General features: G+C 34.0%; 1 protein-coding gene across 6 annotated transcripts in view; it reads left to right on the forward strand.

Annotated features, from left to right (window-relative positions):
* Nucleotides 1-21,618, forward strand: part of EPHB1 (EPH receptor B1) — a 769,317-nt gene that overhangs the window by 590,277 nt on the left and 157,422 nt on the right. For all 6 annotated transcript variants that reach the window (XM_007493906.3, XM_007493907.3, XM_007493908.3 and 3 more), the window contains exon 5: nt 15,513-15,848. In XM_007493906.3, the coding sequence (XP_007493968.1) occupies nt 15,513-15,848 (336 nt within the window). The remainder of the gene's footprint in view (nt 1-15,512; nt 15,849-21,618) is intronic.

The raw sequence follows: 21,618 nt of genomic DNA on the forward strand, positions 1-21,618 counted from the left end.
AAAAGCTAATCATTTCTTCATAAATATATTCTTTATAAATATCACTGTCTCTGTAAGTGACCTGAGACTTTCTGTGAAACAACTTCATTATATCCTTACTGTTGTTCTTGTCCAAGAGTTCTCCAAACACTGGAACTCCCGCAGATTCTTTTTAGTTCAATCCTCAAGGAAGTATGAAGCACAATCTTTTTTCTCTAGAAATTCACCCTCCCTCCCACTCCTTCAAGCACCAAATTCTGTGAGATTTGTTGGATAATCCCAGGATTCTAGTTCAACATCACAAATCTCGTAGACACTGATTTTATTCTTTGGGGATAATATCACCTACCTTCCAGGGTTGTTGTAAGAACCAAATCATATATTTCTAAAGAATTTAGTAACATTTTTGCATATAATAGGTGCTTAATAAATATTTATTCCCTTCCCTTTCCTCTTCCCCCTCATCAAAGCATGTTAGTTTCTTGTTGAATTGGGTAGACAGACCTTTAAAAGCTAAGATAAGACTCTGTAAAAGTGAACATAGATGAATATCATGCAGAGTAACACCCTCTAATTTCCTCACAGATCTTATAATGCCTGGCATAAATAAATGAATATATATTTTAAATTATTAAGCAATTATGTGCTTAGCACACAGTGCTGCATTTGCAAATAGAAAAAAGACAGTCCCTATTCTCCAAGGAGCTCATATTTTAATGAGAGAGATAACACATAGATGATTTTACCTTTAAATCAAATGGAAAAACTACAGGGCCCTAAGAGAAACAGCAGAAAAGCTGGTAGTAATACCTCTTCTTTAATGTCATTTCCTTTTTAATAACATTTTATTTTTTCTCTTATTACATGTAAGAATAATTTTAACATTATTTTTTATGTTTTGAGTTCCAAAGTCTCTCTATTCTCCCAACCCTCCTTCCCTTCTTCCCCTCCTCCTTAGATGGTAAGAAAACTGATGTAGGTTTTACATGTGAAGTCAAGTAAAACATTTTTCATATTTGTCATTTTGTGGAAGAGAACTTAACTAAAAAAAGAAGAAAAGGAAAGAAAGAAAATGAAATACATATATTTCAGTATGCATTCAGAACCCATCAATTCTTTTTAGGAGGGCAGATAACATTTTTTGTCATTGTCTTTGGGATTGTCTTGGATCAATGCATTATTTAGAATGATTAGGTCATTCACAGTTCATCAAGAAATATTTCTGTCATTGTGTACAGAGTTCTGGTCCTTCTCACTTCACTTTCCATCAGTTCATTTAAAACTTTCCAACTTTTTTCTGAAATCATCTTGCTTTCCATTTCTTATAAAAAAATAGTATTCCATCATTATCATAAACCACAACTCATTCAACCATTCTCCAATTAATGGACAATCTCCAAAATTCCAATTCTTTGTTAATACAAAAAGAGCTGTAATAAATATTTTTGTACCAATAGGTCCTTTTCCCTTTTTAAAAAATCTCTTTGGGATACAGATCTAATAATGATACTAATATATCAAAGGATATGCATAATTTAAGATACTTTGAATGTAGTTCCAATTTTTTCTCAATAATGATTGGATCAAAATTGGAAAATGAGGAAAATGAGGGGATGCCCTTTGATTGGGGAATGGCTAAACAAATTGTGGTATTTGTTGGTGATGGGATACTATTTTGCTAAAAGGAATAATGAACTGGAGGAATTCCATGTGAACCAAAATGACCTCCAGGTATTGATGCAGAGTGAAAGGGGGCAGAACCAGGAGAACAACAGAGACACATACACTATGGCACAATCGAATATAATAGACTTCTCTACTAGCAGCAATGCAATGATCCAAGATATTTTTGAGGGAACTATGATAAAGAATGCTATCCACATCCAGAGAAAGAACTGTAGGAGTAGAAACACAAAAGAAAAAACAACTGCTTGATCACATGGATTGATGTAGATATGATTGGGGATTTAGACTCTAAATGATCACCCTGGTGTAAATATCAATAATATGGAAATAGGTATTCATCAATGACACATGTAAAACCCAATGGAATTGCTCATTGGCTACAGGAAGAGGATCAGGGAAGGGGAGGGGAAAAAACATTAACCATTTAACCATGGAAAAATTCTCTTAATTAAAACAAAAACAAAAACAATAAAAGGATTGTTGGATCAGATTGCAACACCACCAAAAATATGTTTTCCTGCATCCCTTTCAGTATTTATAACATATTCCTTTTCTGTCATATTTACCAATCTGATATGTATGCATTGGTACCTCAGATTTGTTTTAATTTGAATTTTTCTAATCAAGAGTGATTTAGAGTATTTTTCCATATAACTATGGATAATTTTGTTTGTTTTTGTCATTTGAAAATTTCCTGTTCATATTCTTTGACCATTTATCAATTGGAGAATGACTTTTATTTTTTATAAATTTGATGAAGTTTTTTATATATATTTGAGAAATTACTCTTTTATTAGAAATAGTTGGTGCATCCAGATTTTAAAGGTGAAATTAAAGGAATTTAAGTAGGAAATAGACAGTAAAACTATACTATTGGGGACCTTAACCTTCTCTTATCAGAACTAGATAAATCTAACCAAAAAATAAATAAGAAAGAAATAAAGGAAGTAAATTAAATTTTAGAAAAGTTAGATTTAAAAGATATCTGGAGTAAACTGAAGAGGTATTAAAAAGTTATCTACTTTCTTTTCAGAAGTATATAGTACATATACAAAAATTGACCATATATAAGGATATAAAAACTTCACAGCCAAATGCAGAAAAGCAGAAATAATGCAACTTTTTTTCAAATTATAATACATTAAAAACTATAATCAATAAGGTTTCATGGAAAGGCAAATTAAAAATTAATTGAGAACTAAATAATCTAATTCTTCAAAATAGGTGAGTCAAAGAACAAATCATAGAAAAAATCACTGATTTCACTGAAGTGAATAGCAATGAGAAGACAACATATCAGAATTTATGGGATAAAGCCAAAACAGTACTGGGGAAAATTTATATCCCTGAATGTTTATATCAATAAAGTAGAGAAAAAAGCAGATCATTGAATTGGGAAAGCAACAACAACAACAACAAAAACTAGAAAAAGAACAAATTAAAAATACCCAACTAAATAATGAATTGGAAGTCCCAAAAATCAAAGAAGAAATCAATAAAATTGGAAGTAAAAGAATTTCTGAACTAATCAATAAGACTTGCAGCTGGTTCTATGAAAAAGCAAATAAAATAGATACAGTGTTGGTTAATTTGATTTTTAAAAAAGGAAGAAGAAAATCAAATTACTAGTATCAAAAATGATCTATTTAGGAGGAAATTAAAGCAATTATTAGGCCAATTTATGACAATACATCTGATAAATGTATGAATATTTTCAAAAACATAAATTGCCTAGATTCACAAAAGTGGAAGTAGAATACTTAAATAATTCTACTTCAGAAAAAGAAATCAAGCAAGCCATTAATGAACTCCCCATGAAAAAATTCCCAGGCCCAATTAGATTCACAAGTGAGTTCTATCAAACATTTCAAGAACAATTAACCCCAATATTATAGAAATATTTGGCAAAGTAAATAAAGAAGGAATTCTACCAAATTGTTTTTAATGACGCAAATGTAGTACTGATACCTAATCCAGGAATAACAAAATTCAGAGAAAGAAAATTGTAGATCAATTTCCTTAATGAATATTGATGCAAAAGTCTTAAATAAAATACTATCAAAGAGACTAAGGCAATGTATCACAAGAATTATTCAGTAGGACCAAATGGGATTTATACCAGGAATTCAAGGCTGATTTAATAATAGGAAAACCATTAGCATAAGTGAATATATCAATAATCAAACTAACAAATCATATGATTATATCAATAGATACAGAATAAGTCTTTAACAAAATACAATACCCAGTCTTATTGAAAACACTAGAAAATAAAGGAATAAAAGGGCCTTTCTTGGCTTCTGGGTAAACATGGCTGAAGTTTAGACACAGGAACCTACCTCTTCTTATCACCTACCAATATAGACTACCTCAAAAGGCCAAAGAAAACAAAATTCATATAAATGAAGGGACTCCACAGTAGGGCACAGCATTGAAGATACATGGGATCTGGGCATTTCCATAATAAAGGGGTGAAATAGCTTCCACCAAAATGCTAGCTGATCTACCCTCCCCCACCCTACCTATGAAGTCAGTGTGCTAGACTCAGAGCCAGCACACACTAGAATCAGTGAGCAAGTGAGGGACACCTATATGTCCTTGGCAGCTGACTAAGACCACCAAAGACCTACTCCTGATAGCACCTAGACTTGAGAACCCAAAAGGCAGAAGGATGCAAATCTTGGGCATGGAGAGAATGCAGAGAAGGGCTTCAAACAGTAGAAGCTGAGGAGACTTGAGAGGTGGCCTCAGGCAAAAACCACTCTCCTTAGCTCCATTCATAGAGAGCCTGCCCTCCTCACTCAGACTCTTGATTGGAAAGGGAAGGAAAAACCAGCTTAGTGATGGCAATCAATGCCCAGAAAATACAACCACTAACCAACAAGAAGATCAAGAAGAGGACTTTGACACTGTACTACAGAGGGAACAACAGAGGACAACCAACAATTGAAAGCATCCAAACCTCCTCCCCCCCCCAAAAAAAAAAAACAACTACAGAAATTGGCCACAAACCTTTGAATAATTTAAATCTGAGATTTTGAGAAAAATTGAGTTTTGGCAAGAAAAGTTGGAAATAGTTCAAAAAGAAAATAACAGTCTAATAGACAGGAACTTCCAATTGGAGAAAGAAGCTCAGAAATCAAAGGAAATAAATAAATGAATTGGAGAACACAATTAAATACTTGGAAGCCATGAAAAGCAGGATAGACCAAGCCAAAAAGGGAAATCAAAAGATTATAGTGGAAACCCAAAAGATTATAGTAGAATACCAGTCTTTAAAGATCAGAATTGAGCAGTTGGAAGCCAATGACCTCACAAAAAAAGCAGGAATTAATAAAACAAAGTCAAAAGACTGACAAAATAGAAGGAAACATGAAATATCTCACTGAGAAGACAACTGATCATGAAAACCGGCCTAGAAGAGACAATATGAGAATCATTGGTCTACCTGAAAACCCAAAAATAAGCAGAAATCTTGACATCATACTACAAAAAAGTTATCTAAGAAAACTGCCCTGATATTCTTCAACAAGAGGGCAAAATAGACTTTGAAAGAGTTCATAGAAAAACCCCTACACTAAATCCTCAAAAGACAACCCCCAGGAATATAATTGCCAAATTCAAGAGCTTCAAAGCTAAGAAGAAAATTTTTCAAGAAGGCATAAAAAGACAATTCTGATATCAAGGAGCACCAATCAGGATTATACAAGATCTGGCAGCTTCCACAGCAAAGGACCATAAGCCTTGGAATATGATATTCAGAAAGGCAAGAGAATTGGGTCTTAAACCAAGGATAACCTAACCATTAAAACTGACTATATACTTCCAGGGGAAAAGTATGGGAATTCAACAAAATAGAAGATTTCCATGTATTTATAAAGATAAGACCAGAACTAAATGGAAAGTATGATATCCAAACACAAAATCAAGAGAAACAGGAAAAGGTAAATAACAAAGAGAGGGGAAAGAAAAAAATTGTTTTTATTTAAATTTTTCTTCTTTAAAGGCTTCAATAAGATCAAATTGCTTATATTAATATATGAAAAAAATTTATTTGTAACTCTTAAAATTATACTCACTATTAAAGTAATTAGAAGAATCATTAATAAGTAGAGATTAGAGTAATAAGTGGTCTAAGATGATACATGAAAAAAAGAAAAAGGAGGGAGAGAAATAGAAGATGGCATCAAGAGAATCTTGAAGGAATAAGGTAAAAAGGACAATCTATATCACACAAAGAGGTTCATGGGAAGAGGAGGGGAAGGATATTATTTTTACAAAGAGAAGAAGAGAGTAATACTTAAACCTTACTCTCATTGGAATCAGTTCTGAGAGGGAAGAACATCTAGATCCCTGGGGTATCAAATTCTATCTTACCCTACAGGGAAAGGGAGAAGGGGAAAAACTAAGTTGGGGGAGTGGCCCGGGGAGGAAAAGAGAAAAGGGAGAGAATTTAACAGACCCTAAAAAAATAAGAAGGGAACAAAAAGTGAGGGGGCAGAAAGGGAAGTAAAATGAGGGTGGGGATTGGAGGGACTGATTAAAAGAAAACCACTGGTTTAAAAGGAAATAACAAAAGAAGAAAGGGCAGAACTAGGAGAGAATATTAAAATATTGCAGAATACAGAGGTGGCAATTATAACTCTGAATGTGAATGGGATGAATGCATCGATAAAATTAAAGCAAACAGCAGAGTGGATTAGAAAACAAAATCCTACCATATGTTGTCTACAGGAAACATACATGAGGTAGATATACACATACAGAATGAAGGTCAAAGGCTAGAGCAAAATCTTTTGGGCTTCAAATGAGAAAAAGAAGACAGGAGTTGCAATCATGATATCTGACAAAGCCAAAGTAAAAATAGATTTGATTAAAAGAGATAAGGAAGGTAATTACTTCCTGATGAAAGGTAGTATAGACAATGAGGAAATATCAGTACTCAACATATATGCACCAAATGGTATAGCAACCAGATTTTGAAAGGAGAAACTAATGCAGTTGAAGGAAGAAATAGATAGTAAAACTATACTAGAGGGAGACCTGAAACTTCCTCTATTAAATCTAGATAAATCAAACCAAAAATAGAATAAGAAAGAGGTAAGAGAAGTGAATGAAATCTTAGAAAAATTAGAGTTAGTAGATATGTGAAGAAAATGAAATAGGGACCCAAAGGAATACACCTTCTTTTCAGCAGCATATGGTGCATTCACAAATATTGACCATGTATTAGGGCATAAAAACATTGCAAACAAGTACAAAAGAATAGAAATAATAAATGAACTCTTTTCAAATCACAATGCAATTCATTGCAAATTATGTCAAAGAGTTTGTATAGTATTGGGATAAGTTGTTCTTTGAATGTGTGATAGAATTCATTTGTGAATCCATCAGGCCCTGGGGATTTTTTTCTTAGGGAGTTCTTTGATGACTTGTTCTATATCTTTTTCTGATATGGGATTATTTAATAATTCTATTTCATCTTCTGTTAAACTAGGCAATTTATATTTTTTTGTAAATATTCATCCATATCACCTAGATTGGCATATTTATTGCCATATAATTGGGCAAAATAGTTTTTAATGATTGCCTTATTTTCTTTTTCATTAGAGGTGAGGTCTCCCTTTTCATCTTGGATGCTTTTAATTTGATTTTCTTCTTTCCTTTCTTTATTATATTGACCAGTACTTTGTCTATTTTATTTTTTTCCAAAATTCCAGCTTCTAATGTTATTTATTAATTCAATAGTTCTTTTACTTTAGATTTTATTGATTTCTCCTTTAATTTTTTAGGATCTCTAATTTAGTTTTCATCTGGGGATTTTTAATTTGTTCACTTTTAAGTTTTTTTTAATTTGTATACCCAATTCATTGATTTCTTTGGCATGATTTGCAATGGAGTTCTACCAAATTCCTTTTATGACACAAATATGGGACTGATTCAAAAGCTAGGCAGGTCAAAAACAGAGAAAGAAAACTATAGGCCAATTTCCCTAATTAACATAGATACAAAAATATTAAATAGAATACTAGAAAAAAGACTCCTGCAAGTGATCATGAGGGTTATTAATTATGATCAAATGAGATTTATACCAGGAATGCAAGGATGGTTCAATATTAGGAAAACCACATAATTGACCATATTAATAAGCAAAACAATAAAAATCACATGATTATCTCAATAGATGCAGAAAAAGCCTTTGACAAAATACAACATTCATTCCTATTGAAAACACTAGAAAGCATAGGAATAAAAGGGCCTTTCCTAAGAATAATAAACAGTATATATCAAAAACCATCAGCAAATATCATCTGCAATGTGGATAAACTAGAAGCCTTCTCAATAAGATCAGGAGTGAAACAAGGATGTCTATTATCACCTCTATTATTTAACATTGTACTAGAAATACTAGCAATAGCAATTAGAGAAGAAAAGGAAATTGAAGGTATTAAAATAGGCAATGAGGAGACCAAGCTATCACTCTTTGTAGATGATATGATGGTCTACTTAAAGAATTCGAAAGAATCAACTAAAAGGCTAATGGAAATAATCAACAACATTATCAAAGTTGCAGCATATAAAATCAATCCACATAAATCATCACAGCATTTCTATATATTTCCAACACATCTCAGCAGCAAGAGTTAGAAAGAGAAATTCCATTTAAATCAACCAAGAGTATATAAAATACTTAGGAATCTATCTGCCAAAACAAACACAGGAACTATAAGAACACAACTACAAAACACTTTCCATACAATTAAAAAAAAGATCTAAATAATTTGAAAAATATTAATTGCTCATGGGTAGGACAAGCTAACTATAAAAATGACAATCCTACCCAAACTAATTTACTTACTTAGTGTCAAACCCATCAAACTGCCAAAAAAACTTTTTTTATTTAATTAGAAAAAAAAACATAACAAAGTTCATTTGGAAGAACAAAAGATCAAGGATATCAAGAGAAATAATGAAAAAAAATTGTGAAGGAAGGTGACCTAGCAGTACCAGATCTCAAAATGTACTGTAAAGCAGTGGTCATCAAAACAATATGGTACTGGCTAAGAGACAGAAAGGAGGATCAGTGGAACAGACTTGTGTTAAGCGACCTCAGAAAGACAAGCTATGATAAAACCAAAGATCCCAGGTTTGGGGACAAAAATCCCCTAATTGATAAAAACTGCTGGGAAAATTGGAAGACAGTATGGGAGAGACTAGGTTTAGATCAACAACTCACCCTACACCAAGTTAAACTCAGAATGGGTGAGTGACTTGAATATAAAGAAGGAAACTATAAGTAAATTATGTGAACACAGAATAGTATACATATCAGATCTTTGGGGAAGAAGAGAATTTAAGGCTAAGCAAGAGTCAGAAAAATTATAAAACATAAAATAAATAATTTTGATTATATTAAAATTAAAAAGTTTTTGTACAAACAAAACCAATGTACCCAAAATTAGAAGGGAAGTAACAAATTGGGAAACAATCTTTATAACAAAAACCTCTGACAAGGGTCTAATTACTCAGATTTATAAGTAGCTAAATCAGTTGTACAAAATATCAAGCCATTCTCCAATTGATAAATGGGCAAGGGACATTAATAGGTAATTTTCAGATAAAGAAATCAAAACTATTAATAAACGTGAAAAAGTGTTCTAAATCTCTTATCATCAGAGAAATGGAAATCAAAACAACTCTGAGGTATCACCTCACACCTAGCAGATTAGCTAACATGATAACAATGGAAAGTAAAATGTGGGAGGGGGTGTGATTAAATTGGAATATTAATGTATTGCTGGTGGAGTTGTGAACTGATCCAACTATTCTGGAAGGTAATTTGTAACTTTGCCCAAAGGGCACTAAAAGACTGTTTGCCCTTTGATCCAGCCATAGTACTTCTGGGTTAGTACCCCAAAGAGATAATAAGGAAAAAGACATGTACAAAAATATTCATAGCTATACTCTTTGTGGTAATAAAAAAAAATTAGAAAATGATGGAATGATCTCCATTTGTTGAATGACTGAATGAATTGTGGTATATGTTGGTGATGGAATACTATTGTGTTCAAAGAAATAATGAACTGGAGGAATTCCATGTGAACTGGAAAGATCTTCAGGAATTGATGCAGAGTTAAAGGAGCAGAACCAAGAGAACATGATACACCAACACTGATACAATGTGGTACAATTGTATGTAATGGACTTCTCCATTAGTGGCAATGCAGTTATCCAGAACAATTTGGAGGGACTTATGAGAAAGAATGTCTATTCACATTCAGAGGAAGAACTGTGGAAGCAGAAACGCATAAGAAAAACAACTGCTTGATCACATCAGTCGGGGATATGATTGGGCATATAGACTCTAAATGATCACCCTAGTTCAAATATCAATAATATGGAAACAGTCTTGATCAATGACATATGTAAAACCCAGTGGAATTACGTTTCAGCAGTGGGAGGGAATTCGTGGGAGGGGAGCGAAAGAACATGAATCTTGTAACCATGGAAAAATATTTTAAATTAACTAATTAAATAATTTTTTAAAGGGGGCCTTTCCTCAAGATAGTAAGTAGTATTTAAAATCATCAGCAAGTATCATCTATGATGGCAATAAGTTAGAAGTCTTCCTAATAAGATCAGGAGTGAAGCAAGGATGCCCATTATCACCACTATTATAGAGAAGAAAAAGAAATTTAGAAGGAAAAGAAGAAAAAGAATAGAGTAGAGAAAGAATTAAAGTAGCAATAAGGAAACTAAATTATCACTTTTTGTGGATGATATGATGGTATACATAGAGAATCCTAGAAAATCAAATAAAAATCTACTTGAAATAATTAATAACATTAGCAATAATAATTGCTACATAAACCACCAGCATTTCTATATATTTCTAACAAAACTCAGCAAGATGTAGAAAGAGAAACTCCAATTAAAATCACTCTAGATAATATAAAATCTTGGGAATCTATTTGCCAAGACAAATGCAGTAATTATTTTAATACAATTACAAAACACTTTTCACACAAATAAAATGAAATCTAAACAATTAGAAAAACATTAATTGCTCATGGGAAGGCTGAACTAATATAATAAAAATGACAATACTACCTAAATTAATTTACTTATTCAGTGTCATACCAATCAAACTTCCAAAAAGCTATTTTATAAAATTAGGAAAAATAATAACAAAATTCATTTAGAAGAACAAAAGGTCAAGAATATTAAGGTAACTAATGAAAAAAAAATGTGAAGTATGGTGGCCTAGCAGTATCAGATCTTAAACTGTACTATAAAGCAGTAATCATCAAAACAATCTGGTACTGGCTAAGAAATAGGAGGGTGAATCGATGGAGTAGACTAGGGGTAAATGTCCTCAGCAAAAAATGTTTGATAAACCCAAAGGTTTCACCTTTTGTGATAAGAACTCGCTATTTGACAAAAACTGCTAGGAAAATTGGAAAAAAGTATGGCAAAAATTAGGTTTAGATCAACATCTCACACCCTATACTAAGATAAGGTCAAAAATGGGTATATGATTTAAGCACAAAGAGTGATATTATAAACAAATTAGGGGAACATAGAATAGTTTATCTGTCAGATCTATGGAGAAGAGGAGAATTTATGACCAAACAAGAGATAGAGAACATCACAAGATATAAAATGAATACTTATGATTATATTAAATTAAAAAGGTTTGTGCAGGATTATAAAGGATGCAACAAACTGAGAAAAATATATAATAAATTTCTCTAATAGAAGTCTCATTTCTCAAATATAAAAAGAACTAAGTCAAATTTATAAGAATTCAAGTCATTTTCCAATTGATAAATGGCCAAAGGATATGGATAAGTAGTTTTCAGATGAAGAAATCAAAGCTATCAATAATTATATGGGAAAATGTTCTAAATCCCTCTTGATTAGAGAAATGCAAATTAAAACAACTCAGAGGTACCATCTCGCACCTATCAGATTGGCCAATATGACAGAAAAAAGGAAAATTATGAATATTGAAGGGGATGTGACAAAATTGGGACACTAATGCATTGCTGGTGGAGTTGTAAATTGATCCAAACATTCTGGAGGGCAATTTGGAATTATGCCCAAAGGGCTATGAAAGAAAACATACCTTTTGTTCCAGTAATGCCACTACTGGGTCTGTATTGCAAAGGGATTTTAAAAATGGGAAAGACCTATTTGTACAAAAAATATTTATAGCTGCTCTTTTTGTGGTGGTAAAGAATTGGAAACTAAGGGATTATCCCTCGATTGGGGAATGACTGGACAAACTTTGGTATATGACAGTAATGGAATACTATTGTCCTGTAAGGAATAATGAACAGGATGATTTCAGAAAGAGCAGGAAAGACTTACATGAACTGATGCAGAGTGAAATAAGCAGAACTAAGAGATCATTCATTATACACAGTAACTGCATTATTGGGGAACAATCAAATGTGATAGACTTAGTTACAAACAGCAATACAATGATCCAGGACAATTCTGAGGACTTTTGACAAAGACTGCTCTCCACCTCCAGAGAAAGAACTGTTAATGTATAAATGCAGGTGAAATGCACTGGTTTATTTGGGGGGTTGTTCTACAAGATTATTCACTTACAAAAATGAGTAATATGGAAATATGTTTTGTAAGATAACCCAGATTGAATTGCTTGTCAGCTCCAAGAGGAGAGAAGGGAAGGAGGGAGGGAGACAATATGGATAATATGGCATTGCAAAACTTATGTAGAAATTTGTTAAATTTTTAAATAAAAATGAAATATATGCTGCAAAAATTTCCCTCAGATGTCTTCTTTTCTTCAATTGTTGATTATATATGTTTTGTTCATATACAAACTTTTACATTCAATATAATCAAAATTACCCATTTTACATTTTAGAGTGGCCTTTATCTCTTGCTTTATCATAATTTTTTTCCTTATCTATAAATTTGACAGTTAGACTATTTTATGTTCCTCTTATTTGTTTATAGTATCACCCTTCATGTTGAGATCATGTGCTCCTTTTAACTTTATTTTGATGTACCATGTGAGATGTTGATCTATTCCCAATCTCTGCCATACCATTTCCCAATTTTCTTAATAGTTATTGTCAAACAGTGAATTCTTACCCCAAAAGGTTAGATCTTTTTGATTTATCAAACACTAAATTACTATGGCCATTTATTACTAGGTTTTATGTACCTAACCTATTTCACTGATCATTACTTCATTTCTCATTCAGTATAAGATTTTTTTTTATGATTACTGCTTTGTAATAGAGTTAAAATGTGGTAGTTTTTTTTTCATTGATTCTCTTAATATTCTTGACCTTTTTTTCTTCCAACTGAATTTTGTTATTTTTCTTCTATCTCTATAAAATAATTTTTGGATAGTTTCATTGGCATGACACTGAATAAGTAGATTAGTTTAGGTAAAATTGTCATTATTATATTTGCTCATCTTACCCAAGAACAATTAATTTTTTTCCAATTGTTTAGATCTGACTTTTTTGCATAAAAGTATTTTGTAATTAACTTCATACAATTTCTGGGTTTGTTTTGACAGATAAACTCTCAAGTATTTTATGTTATTTACTGTTAATTTAAGTGGAATTTGGGCAGGTAGGTGGCTTAGTGCAATGAGAGCCAGGTCTAGGAACAGGAGGTTCTGGGTTCAAATTTAACCACATACACAAGTTGCCACTTAAGGTTTTTTTCTGTTCTTCATCCTCCCCCAATACTAATCCCTACCTACTGCCATTATATTTCCTAAAAAAGTAAAATTAAAAAAAAAAACTTTGATTTATTTTGCACATATTTTTTATGGAACAAAAATTTGGAAAAGAGCACAGAAAACTAGTCTTGAGACTAAGAAAACCTTATCTGAGTTCTTATCTCTGACATATCCTAAGTATATCAATTAATCAATCAAATTTCATTAATCCCCTTATTGTGCTAAGCACCAGAGATAGAAAAAGAGGCAATACACTGTCCCTTCTCTCAAGGAGCTTACGATCTTATGTGGAAGACAACATACAAACAAATATATTCAAAACAAATTATATATAGGATAAGTAGCAAACAGTTAACATAGAGAAGGCACTAGAATTAAAAGGGGTTGAGGAAGGCTTCCTGTGGATGGTGGTATATTAGTTGGAATTTAAAAGAAACTGAGATCAGTAGCCAAAGAAGAGAAGGGAGAGCATTGCTGCCAGAGAGAATGGCTGGGACCAAGATGGAATGTTGCTTTCATAGAACAATCAGGAGACCACTGTATATGTGGGGAATAGATTGTGTGTCAGGGAGTAAGATATAAGACACTGAGCAAGGTGTTTTGTTCTCAGAATATAGACAACTCTTAGACTATCAGTTGGAGAGAAGATATTGATTAACCTGCTTTGATAGGAAGAAAGCGCCTTATTAGAAGCTCCCTATCAGTAAACGATAGGTCCTGTTCTTCTCACAACCCTTAAACTGTGTGTGTGTGTGTGTGTGTGTGTGTGTGTGTGTGTGTGTGTGTGTGTGTGTGTTGCTTCCCTCCAAAGAATGTAACCTTCTTGAAGTCAAGGACTCTTTCATTTTTTTCATATTTTTATTCCCACTGTCTAGCATATTTTAGGTATGAAATAAATTTGTGTAGATAGATTGGTTCTATGGTTAGATGATTTCTATAGTTCATTATGGATTTATTACTCTTTCATTCTATCCCAAGTCACTATATAGCTTTGAGAAAGCAAAAATATGATGAGGCAAAGGAAAAAGAGGGAGGGAGCGATGGAAAATACACACATCACATTCAGAGCAATGAGAATATATGTTCCTAGGTCACTTCTCAAAGTGTGGTCCATGGATTCCTGCAAGTCCCCAACATCTTTTCAGGGGGGCTTTAAGGTGTGAACTATTTTCATAATACTCCTAAGATGTTATTTGCTTGTGAAAATAATCCTCATCTTTTCCACTATGAATCTGTGAGGACAGATTTTCTTCATATACTTCAAATAAAACAATATATCACAACAGATTGAATATGGAAACAGATATGAGAACCCAGCTGTCTTCTATTAAACCAGACATTCAAGAGATTTGCAGAAATAAATAAAACAATACCACTCTTCTAGGTTTTTTTTTTGCTTTTGAAAATAGATATTTTTTCATAATGTATATTATGTTAACTTGTTATTATTGTTATTTTTAATGAATGATTAAATAAGTATTTTAAGTTGATTAGTTTTAATTTCAAATACAGGAACTATTCATGGATATAACAGCTATAAACAAACATGTTTTGGAGGTCCTCAGTAATTTTTAAGAATATAAAATAGCCTTAAGACCAAAAAAAAAATTTAGAACCACTGATCCAGAGTAATGACTTATTTTTTTTATTGTTTAGGATATACCTTCAAGAAAGTATATAGAGCTTAAATTGGGGGGGCAAGATTTGGATCTTGCCCTCAAGAATTTTATACTATTAAAAGGTCAAGATGGATCACTTTATATGTCCTTTACAATTTTATGGCTAAGGTATGAGTTGAGTTTTAGTGAACCGGAAACTGGCACCAGTCATCATACTATAGGTTGTAAAGGTATAAGGAAGAAAAAGATCTCAGGATATATTTAATATAGAACTAATATGGAACTTGGGAATTGCTAGGTAATCTCTCTCTACCCATCCTTAATAAGGAGGACACAGCAAGACCTCAGAACTTTTTAGAAAAAGAGGTAGAAACAGAGAAAACACTATGAGGGATTCTAATCGTATTTGAACATACAAAAGGTGCAGTTATGGAAATTTGAAGAACAACATTTATCCAAAGGAATAATCATTGTGCAATCTTTTCCTCCCACAGGTGTTCCTTCAGGTCCCCGAAATGTCATCTCCATCGTCAATGAGACATCCATCATTCTGGAATGGCACCCACCACGAGAAACAGGAGGGCGTGATGATGTGACGTACAATATTGTCTGTAAAAAATGCCGGGCAGATCGCCGGAGTTGTTCCCGTTGTGATGACAATGTGGAGTTTGTGCCCAGGCAGCTGGGTCTGACTGAGAGCCGAGTTTTCATCAGCAGCCTTTGGGCCCATACTCCCTATACCTTTGATATCCAGGCAATCAATGGAGTATCTGGCAAGAGCCCTTTCCCCCCACAGCATGTCTCAGTCAACATCACAACAAACCAAGCTGGTGAGTCCCAGAGGCATGTGGTGGAGCTCTCTGTTGTGCTGTCTTCTCATCTGTCTTTCTCTCTTTGTGTCCATGGACAAGTGATTTGTTTCACCTGGCTAGCGAGAAGTAAGATTCAAAATGAGACTTTTTCTAGCACATGGCTATATACCTACAAATAGTCAATGTGATGATTGACATCAGACTTTCAACCAGGAATAGATCGGGGTAGAAAAGCACTGTATTCATGTTGCAGAAGATATAACATCTGTATGTCACTTATATGTCTGATGATGAATCAATGACTTTCTTCCTTCTAAGCATGAAAGTGAGGAGCCAAAACAAAGAAAAAGTAGAATACCCAAGATGTGAAATTTAGCATGATTCTGGCACATTATGAAACTGAATGAGCATGTGTCAAATGAGTTAAGAAATGAATGAATTAATGAAGAGACATTGCAAGCACTTACTATGTGTGAAGCACTGTTGTGTATATGTATTCATTGATTTAGAGCTTTGAATGTCAGATACATGAACCCTACTTTAATAGAAATCCAACGAAAGATGGTCTCCAGGAAAATCCAAGATAAATGGGTAGCATTGTCTTCATATTTTACATATAAGGAATTCAGGAGTGTTTGTGGAAAACTCAAATTATGTGACTTGATTATCCCAAATTTTCCTTTTAAAATGAAATCATAGAGCCCCTTCCTCCTCTGCTTATTATTTCCATATTTCTTTTGCTTTCTAATACAAATTGAAGTTTTCTTCATTTTTCTCATTCTCTTCCCATAATCCAGCTATTTTCTTTTCCATTAAGCCCATGTATTCAGTTATCCATTCATTCAAAAATGTTTATGACTTTTGTACTGTATACAAGGATCTTTTCTGGATACTTTTCAAAATATTATATAATGTATTCACTTTCCTCTAGGATCTTGTACTTGATGAGATTTATATGAAATATTTATTTGATATTTATATGATATTTATTTGAAACCAGAGAGTATATGATACGTTCCATATTGAGGGTCAAGGTGGTTACTGTTGGCATCAAGAATGAATTAAACTTTACACCAAACCAAAGGCCTATAAAGCAATAAGCCATTTCAACCCAATCCCCAGATATGAAATCTAATTCTGTAGAACATAGCAGGTGCATAATAAATGCTAGACTGACTTACTGTGACATATATGAGATCTAGCTCTGAACAGTTTGTGTCACTACCCCTTTTCCATGGTAGGAAATGAGAAATGATAATGGAAGGCCTTTCTGCAGGACTGTGGTTTGAATTGGTCCTTAGAGCACAAGGGAGAATAAAGAAAACTAGGAGGAAAAAAAACATTCTAAGGTAGAGGAAATATAAGCAGGAGTTTTTCTTCCTTCTTTCCTTCTTTCCATATTTTCTACCTTTCTTCTATCTTCTATCTTTTCTCTCCTCTTCCCTCCTTCCATTACTAACATTTTTTTCTTTTCTTCTCTCATTCTCCATTTTTCTACTACATTTTTCCTTTCCTTTCTCTATTTGTCCCACCCCCTCCTCCTTTTTTTCCTTTCCCTTCATTTTTTGCTTCCCTCCCCACTAAGGTCTCTTTCTGCCTATTTAAATGCCAAGCATCTTTGATAGCAGATGATTCTTGGCAATTGATTGTCAAGATAGAGAAGAAAACGAGGTGTTACAGGAGAGTTTGACTCTCCAGATGGCTGCTTTGGGGCTCAGTGTGTGTGTATTCATGTGTGTATGTTTGTATGTATGTGTATGGTCACGCATTTCTCTGCATACATGTGGAGTGATAAAATAAAGGTAGAAGTGTGGAAGTCTCCAGTTGGCAACCATGGCCTCTACTGCCATGGAGACAAAGGTCATCCCAATTTGTCTTGAGAAAAGAAAAGGAAATGATAATCCTTGCATTATGTTGAACATGTAACATGGGGAGCCTTTGTTAACAGTATTTCCCTTGGAGAGTTTAAGGCAGAAAACTGGCTTAAATATTTTAGTATCCTAGCTTCTGAGAATAAGAATTCTGTCAGGCTGTCATGTTATGTTGGTGTTTGGCCGTCATTTCGAACTTTCCAACCATGTGCTAACAAACCTGCCACTTAGATCTATTAGTTTTTATTCCTGCTCCTCCCTCCACTTTTTTTCCTGTTATTCTCAAACCTGCCCATCTGCTTAGCTATGCATCTGCCTTCCATACTGTCTGAGGAAATACACAAATATTCCAAATATTCCCACAATTTATTTTTCAACTTCTTCCATTTGCTTTTGCATTGATAACATTTCTCATATTCTTTGTTCTTCATCCATCTCTATCATCCTTTGTTCCCAGGCAATTGTACCTTTTTCAGCCTTTCCATGCTATCTTCTCTACCTCCACTGCCATCTTTCTTTTGAAATACTGGCATTTTACCAAAGGAATGCTTGCGGTTAAGGAGAGCTCCACCATTGCTCAGCTGTGACACATGGATAACCCACTACAAATCAAAAATAGTTATTTGTTGACTGAACACAAAGATGTGTATTGAGGGCATATTTGAGGAGGCCAGTCTGGGGGAAAGAAAAGAGAAGGTTAATAGGAATATAACAATCGATTATGAGTATTCTTTCTACACAGGAAAAATTACAGATATGTTTTACAGTCTGTTATTTGTCAATAATTGCTTATTATTTAATCCTATTTAATGGTATGGCTGAATTGCTTTGAAGTAGGAATAAAAAAATAGAAATAGATTAAGGGTATAGTGAACTGAAAGGAACCTTGAAGACCACCTCCAAACCCCTGATTTTGCATGTGCTTGGTCAGCTACATAGTACAGTGGATACATTGTTGGGCCTGGAGTCTAGAAGATCTGAGTTCAAATGTGACTTCAGGCATTTATTAGCTGTGTGACTTTGAGCAAGTCACTTAATCCTGTTTTCCTCAGTTTCCTCATCTGTACAATGAATTAGAGAAGGATATGGCAAAACATTCTAGTATCTGCCAAGAAACCCCAAATAGAGTCATGAAGAGTCAGTGAAGTTATGACTGAACAACAACAGAAAAATCAATGTACAAAACACCATAGAGAGGTTTCTTTAAGTTCTGCAACTATACAAATAGCTTTAATTGTCAACAATTAAGTCTTTTTTCTTTGATTATCCTATTCACTATGTAGGCGAGGAGAAAGTAATGGATAGATCTAGGGTACTATGGAGCTAACAAGGCCAACTGTGCTAATTCCTGAGACTACAAATACAAAAGAAAAGGCAGTCCCAGCTCCTGAAGAGTTTATGTTCTAAAGGAGAAGCAGTATCACAGAGGAGGAAAAGGCCCTTTGATCTGAAAAGTTCTAGGATTGGTAAGTGGGATGGATAAATTGAAACAACCCATCCAGGGACAATAGCAGAGTTGATAGAGAATGGCTGTCACTTCCTTCCTCTGGAGACAGTGTGCATAGAGAATAGAGCACTGAACTAAAGATAAAGAAGTTAGCTGAGGGATCCAGGTTAAGATGTTTAACCCCTCATAGCTTCAGTTTTAGTATCCATGAAATGAGTATAATGATAATAATAATAATGATGATGATGATGATGATGATGATGATGATGATGATGATGATGATGATGATGATAGTATCTACCATTGGGAAGATCAAATGAGATATATATAAAATAAACTGCAAATAATAAAGTTCTATATAAGAACTTATTATTATCTTTCCATTATCCTCCATTCCAGTAGTTGGAAAATGCAATCTGATGTCACAGGTTTTCTATTCTCTTCTAAATCTCTGAGAAGTACCCAGGCTCTGGGTCATACAATGCAGCTCCTCAACTTGAGTTCACCCATGTGGTCCACCTGAGAGTGAATGAGCCCTGTTGGCCATCAGGGTTGCAATTTGTTGGGTAGCTCAGTTCAAACCATGGACAGATTTTCACTGACATTGGATGGAGTCATTGATGTGAGTTGCCCAGAGCTGAATCTCATATAGTATGTGCCTCATTGCTGGGTCTCCTACCCAAGAGGGAGTTGGACAGCTTGATTGCCTTGTAGGCTCTGACTGGAGTGAAGCTCATTGCATTATTGATGTTGGACATATTTTGCTGCTGTTTTCATTCCTCTGATGTAGTTTCCCCATTCAAGCAGAGGTGATGTGATGTGGAAGAGTGGAAACAACATGACATCAAAAGCTACAAGGCCATGTTCTAGGCCTTGCTGGTTGTCTTTGGATTTAGTCACTCATTGCATTCCTTTTAGCCTCAGTTTTCCCATATGTAAAATCATAGCATTGGATTAGCTCATTTTTTAGTTTTCTCTCCCTTCTAAATTACTGTGGTGGCAGGAATTTAGGTAGCAGGATTTATTGGTAGTTGGACAGAAAGTCAAGGAGACTGAAAGTCAGATCTGGTCTCAAATACTACTAGCTGTGTGACTTTGGGCAAGTTACTTAAACCTCTATTTGCCTCCATTTCCTCAACTGGAAAATAAGGATCAGAATTGCGCCTGTCTCCCAGGGTTGTTGTGAAGATCAAGTGAGATAATACTTGTAAAAGCATTTAGTATTCCCTTCTCCTCCTTCCATCCTCATAATATATCTTGAAGCTACTCATGGCTGAGGAAAATGTTTGCACCATGTCAGTTACCACATGGCATTAATATTCTTCATTCTTATTGTTAATAAGTTATACCATATTGATGTTGATAAATGATCTAGATTCATTTGTATTTTGCATGACAGATGAGGGCCAGTTATTTTTCATCAACTACAGGGCCCAAAGGATGACTATTATTATTGTTTTCTTTAATGCCCTGAAGTTAGCCAGGAGAAGGCATTTCTAGATCATCAGAAATGTGAACTAAAAGAAGTCAAACCTTAACTAGAAATTCTGGCAAGTGGGGAAAAGTCAGCCAGGGGAGAAGAGGACTCAGAAAACAGTCTGCCCAGGTCAGGCTCAGTGATATTAAAAGCTCCTATCCTCTAGAACAGCCCTAAACTCCATGGAACAGCTGAAAACCCCCAACCCTGTAAAGAATTCAGAACATGGTGAGGTAGCAGAATATGGTGGAGAAAGGTGTGCTTGGGAGGGGGTGTGATCTTCAGGCTTGGTGTCATGTTTGATGGAGGACTACCAGGTACAGGAGAAATGAGACAAAGGTCTTCTAAGAGGAGAAAGTATGGCCCACCACCTAAAGAAAGATGTTAGTCAAGCCCCAGTCAAGCCATTCAAGTCACAACTCTGGAATATGCCACTGAAGAGAGTTGTGTGCTCACCTCCCTAGAGATTATTGACTTTTTCTGATATTGATGATGTATCATCTAATTTGGAAAGGATTCTGAATATATCAGAAAACAATTAGCAAATCAATAATATTTGTTAAGCACCCACTAGGTACTAGATACAATTCTAAGCATTGCAAATACAAAGACAAAAAATAAAGTAATCCTTGCCCTCTAGGAATATATATGCTTTGGGGGAGATAACACCACACACACATATATGTATGAATCTACACATATACATGCATACATATATATATATTATATATATATATATATATAATTTGATGTGGGTGGCACTTTGATCTGGGTAAGACTCAGAAAAGGCTATATATATATATATTTATATATAGTAACATGAGATCAGATTTCAATGTACAGTATTAGGAATTATGAGAGGCAGACGTGTCAAAGAAGAAAATGTGGGACAGACTTTACAACAATGGTACAAAGTCAAAAGATAAAGTGGCATGTGGGCAATGGCAAATTGATTTGACTGGACTGCAGGATGTGTGTAGGGAAGAAATGTAT

Source organism: Monodelphis domestica, chromosome 4 (genome assembly GCF_027887165.1).
Source record: "Monodelphis domestica isolate mMonDom1 chromosome 4, mMonDom1.pri, whole genome shotgun sequence".
Classification (NCBI taxonomy): Eukaryota; Metazoa; Chordata; class Mammalia; order Didelphimorphia; family Didelphidae; genus Monodelphis; species Monodelphis domestica.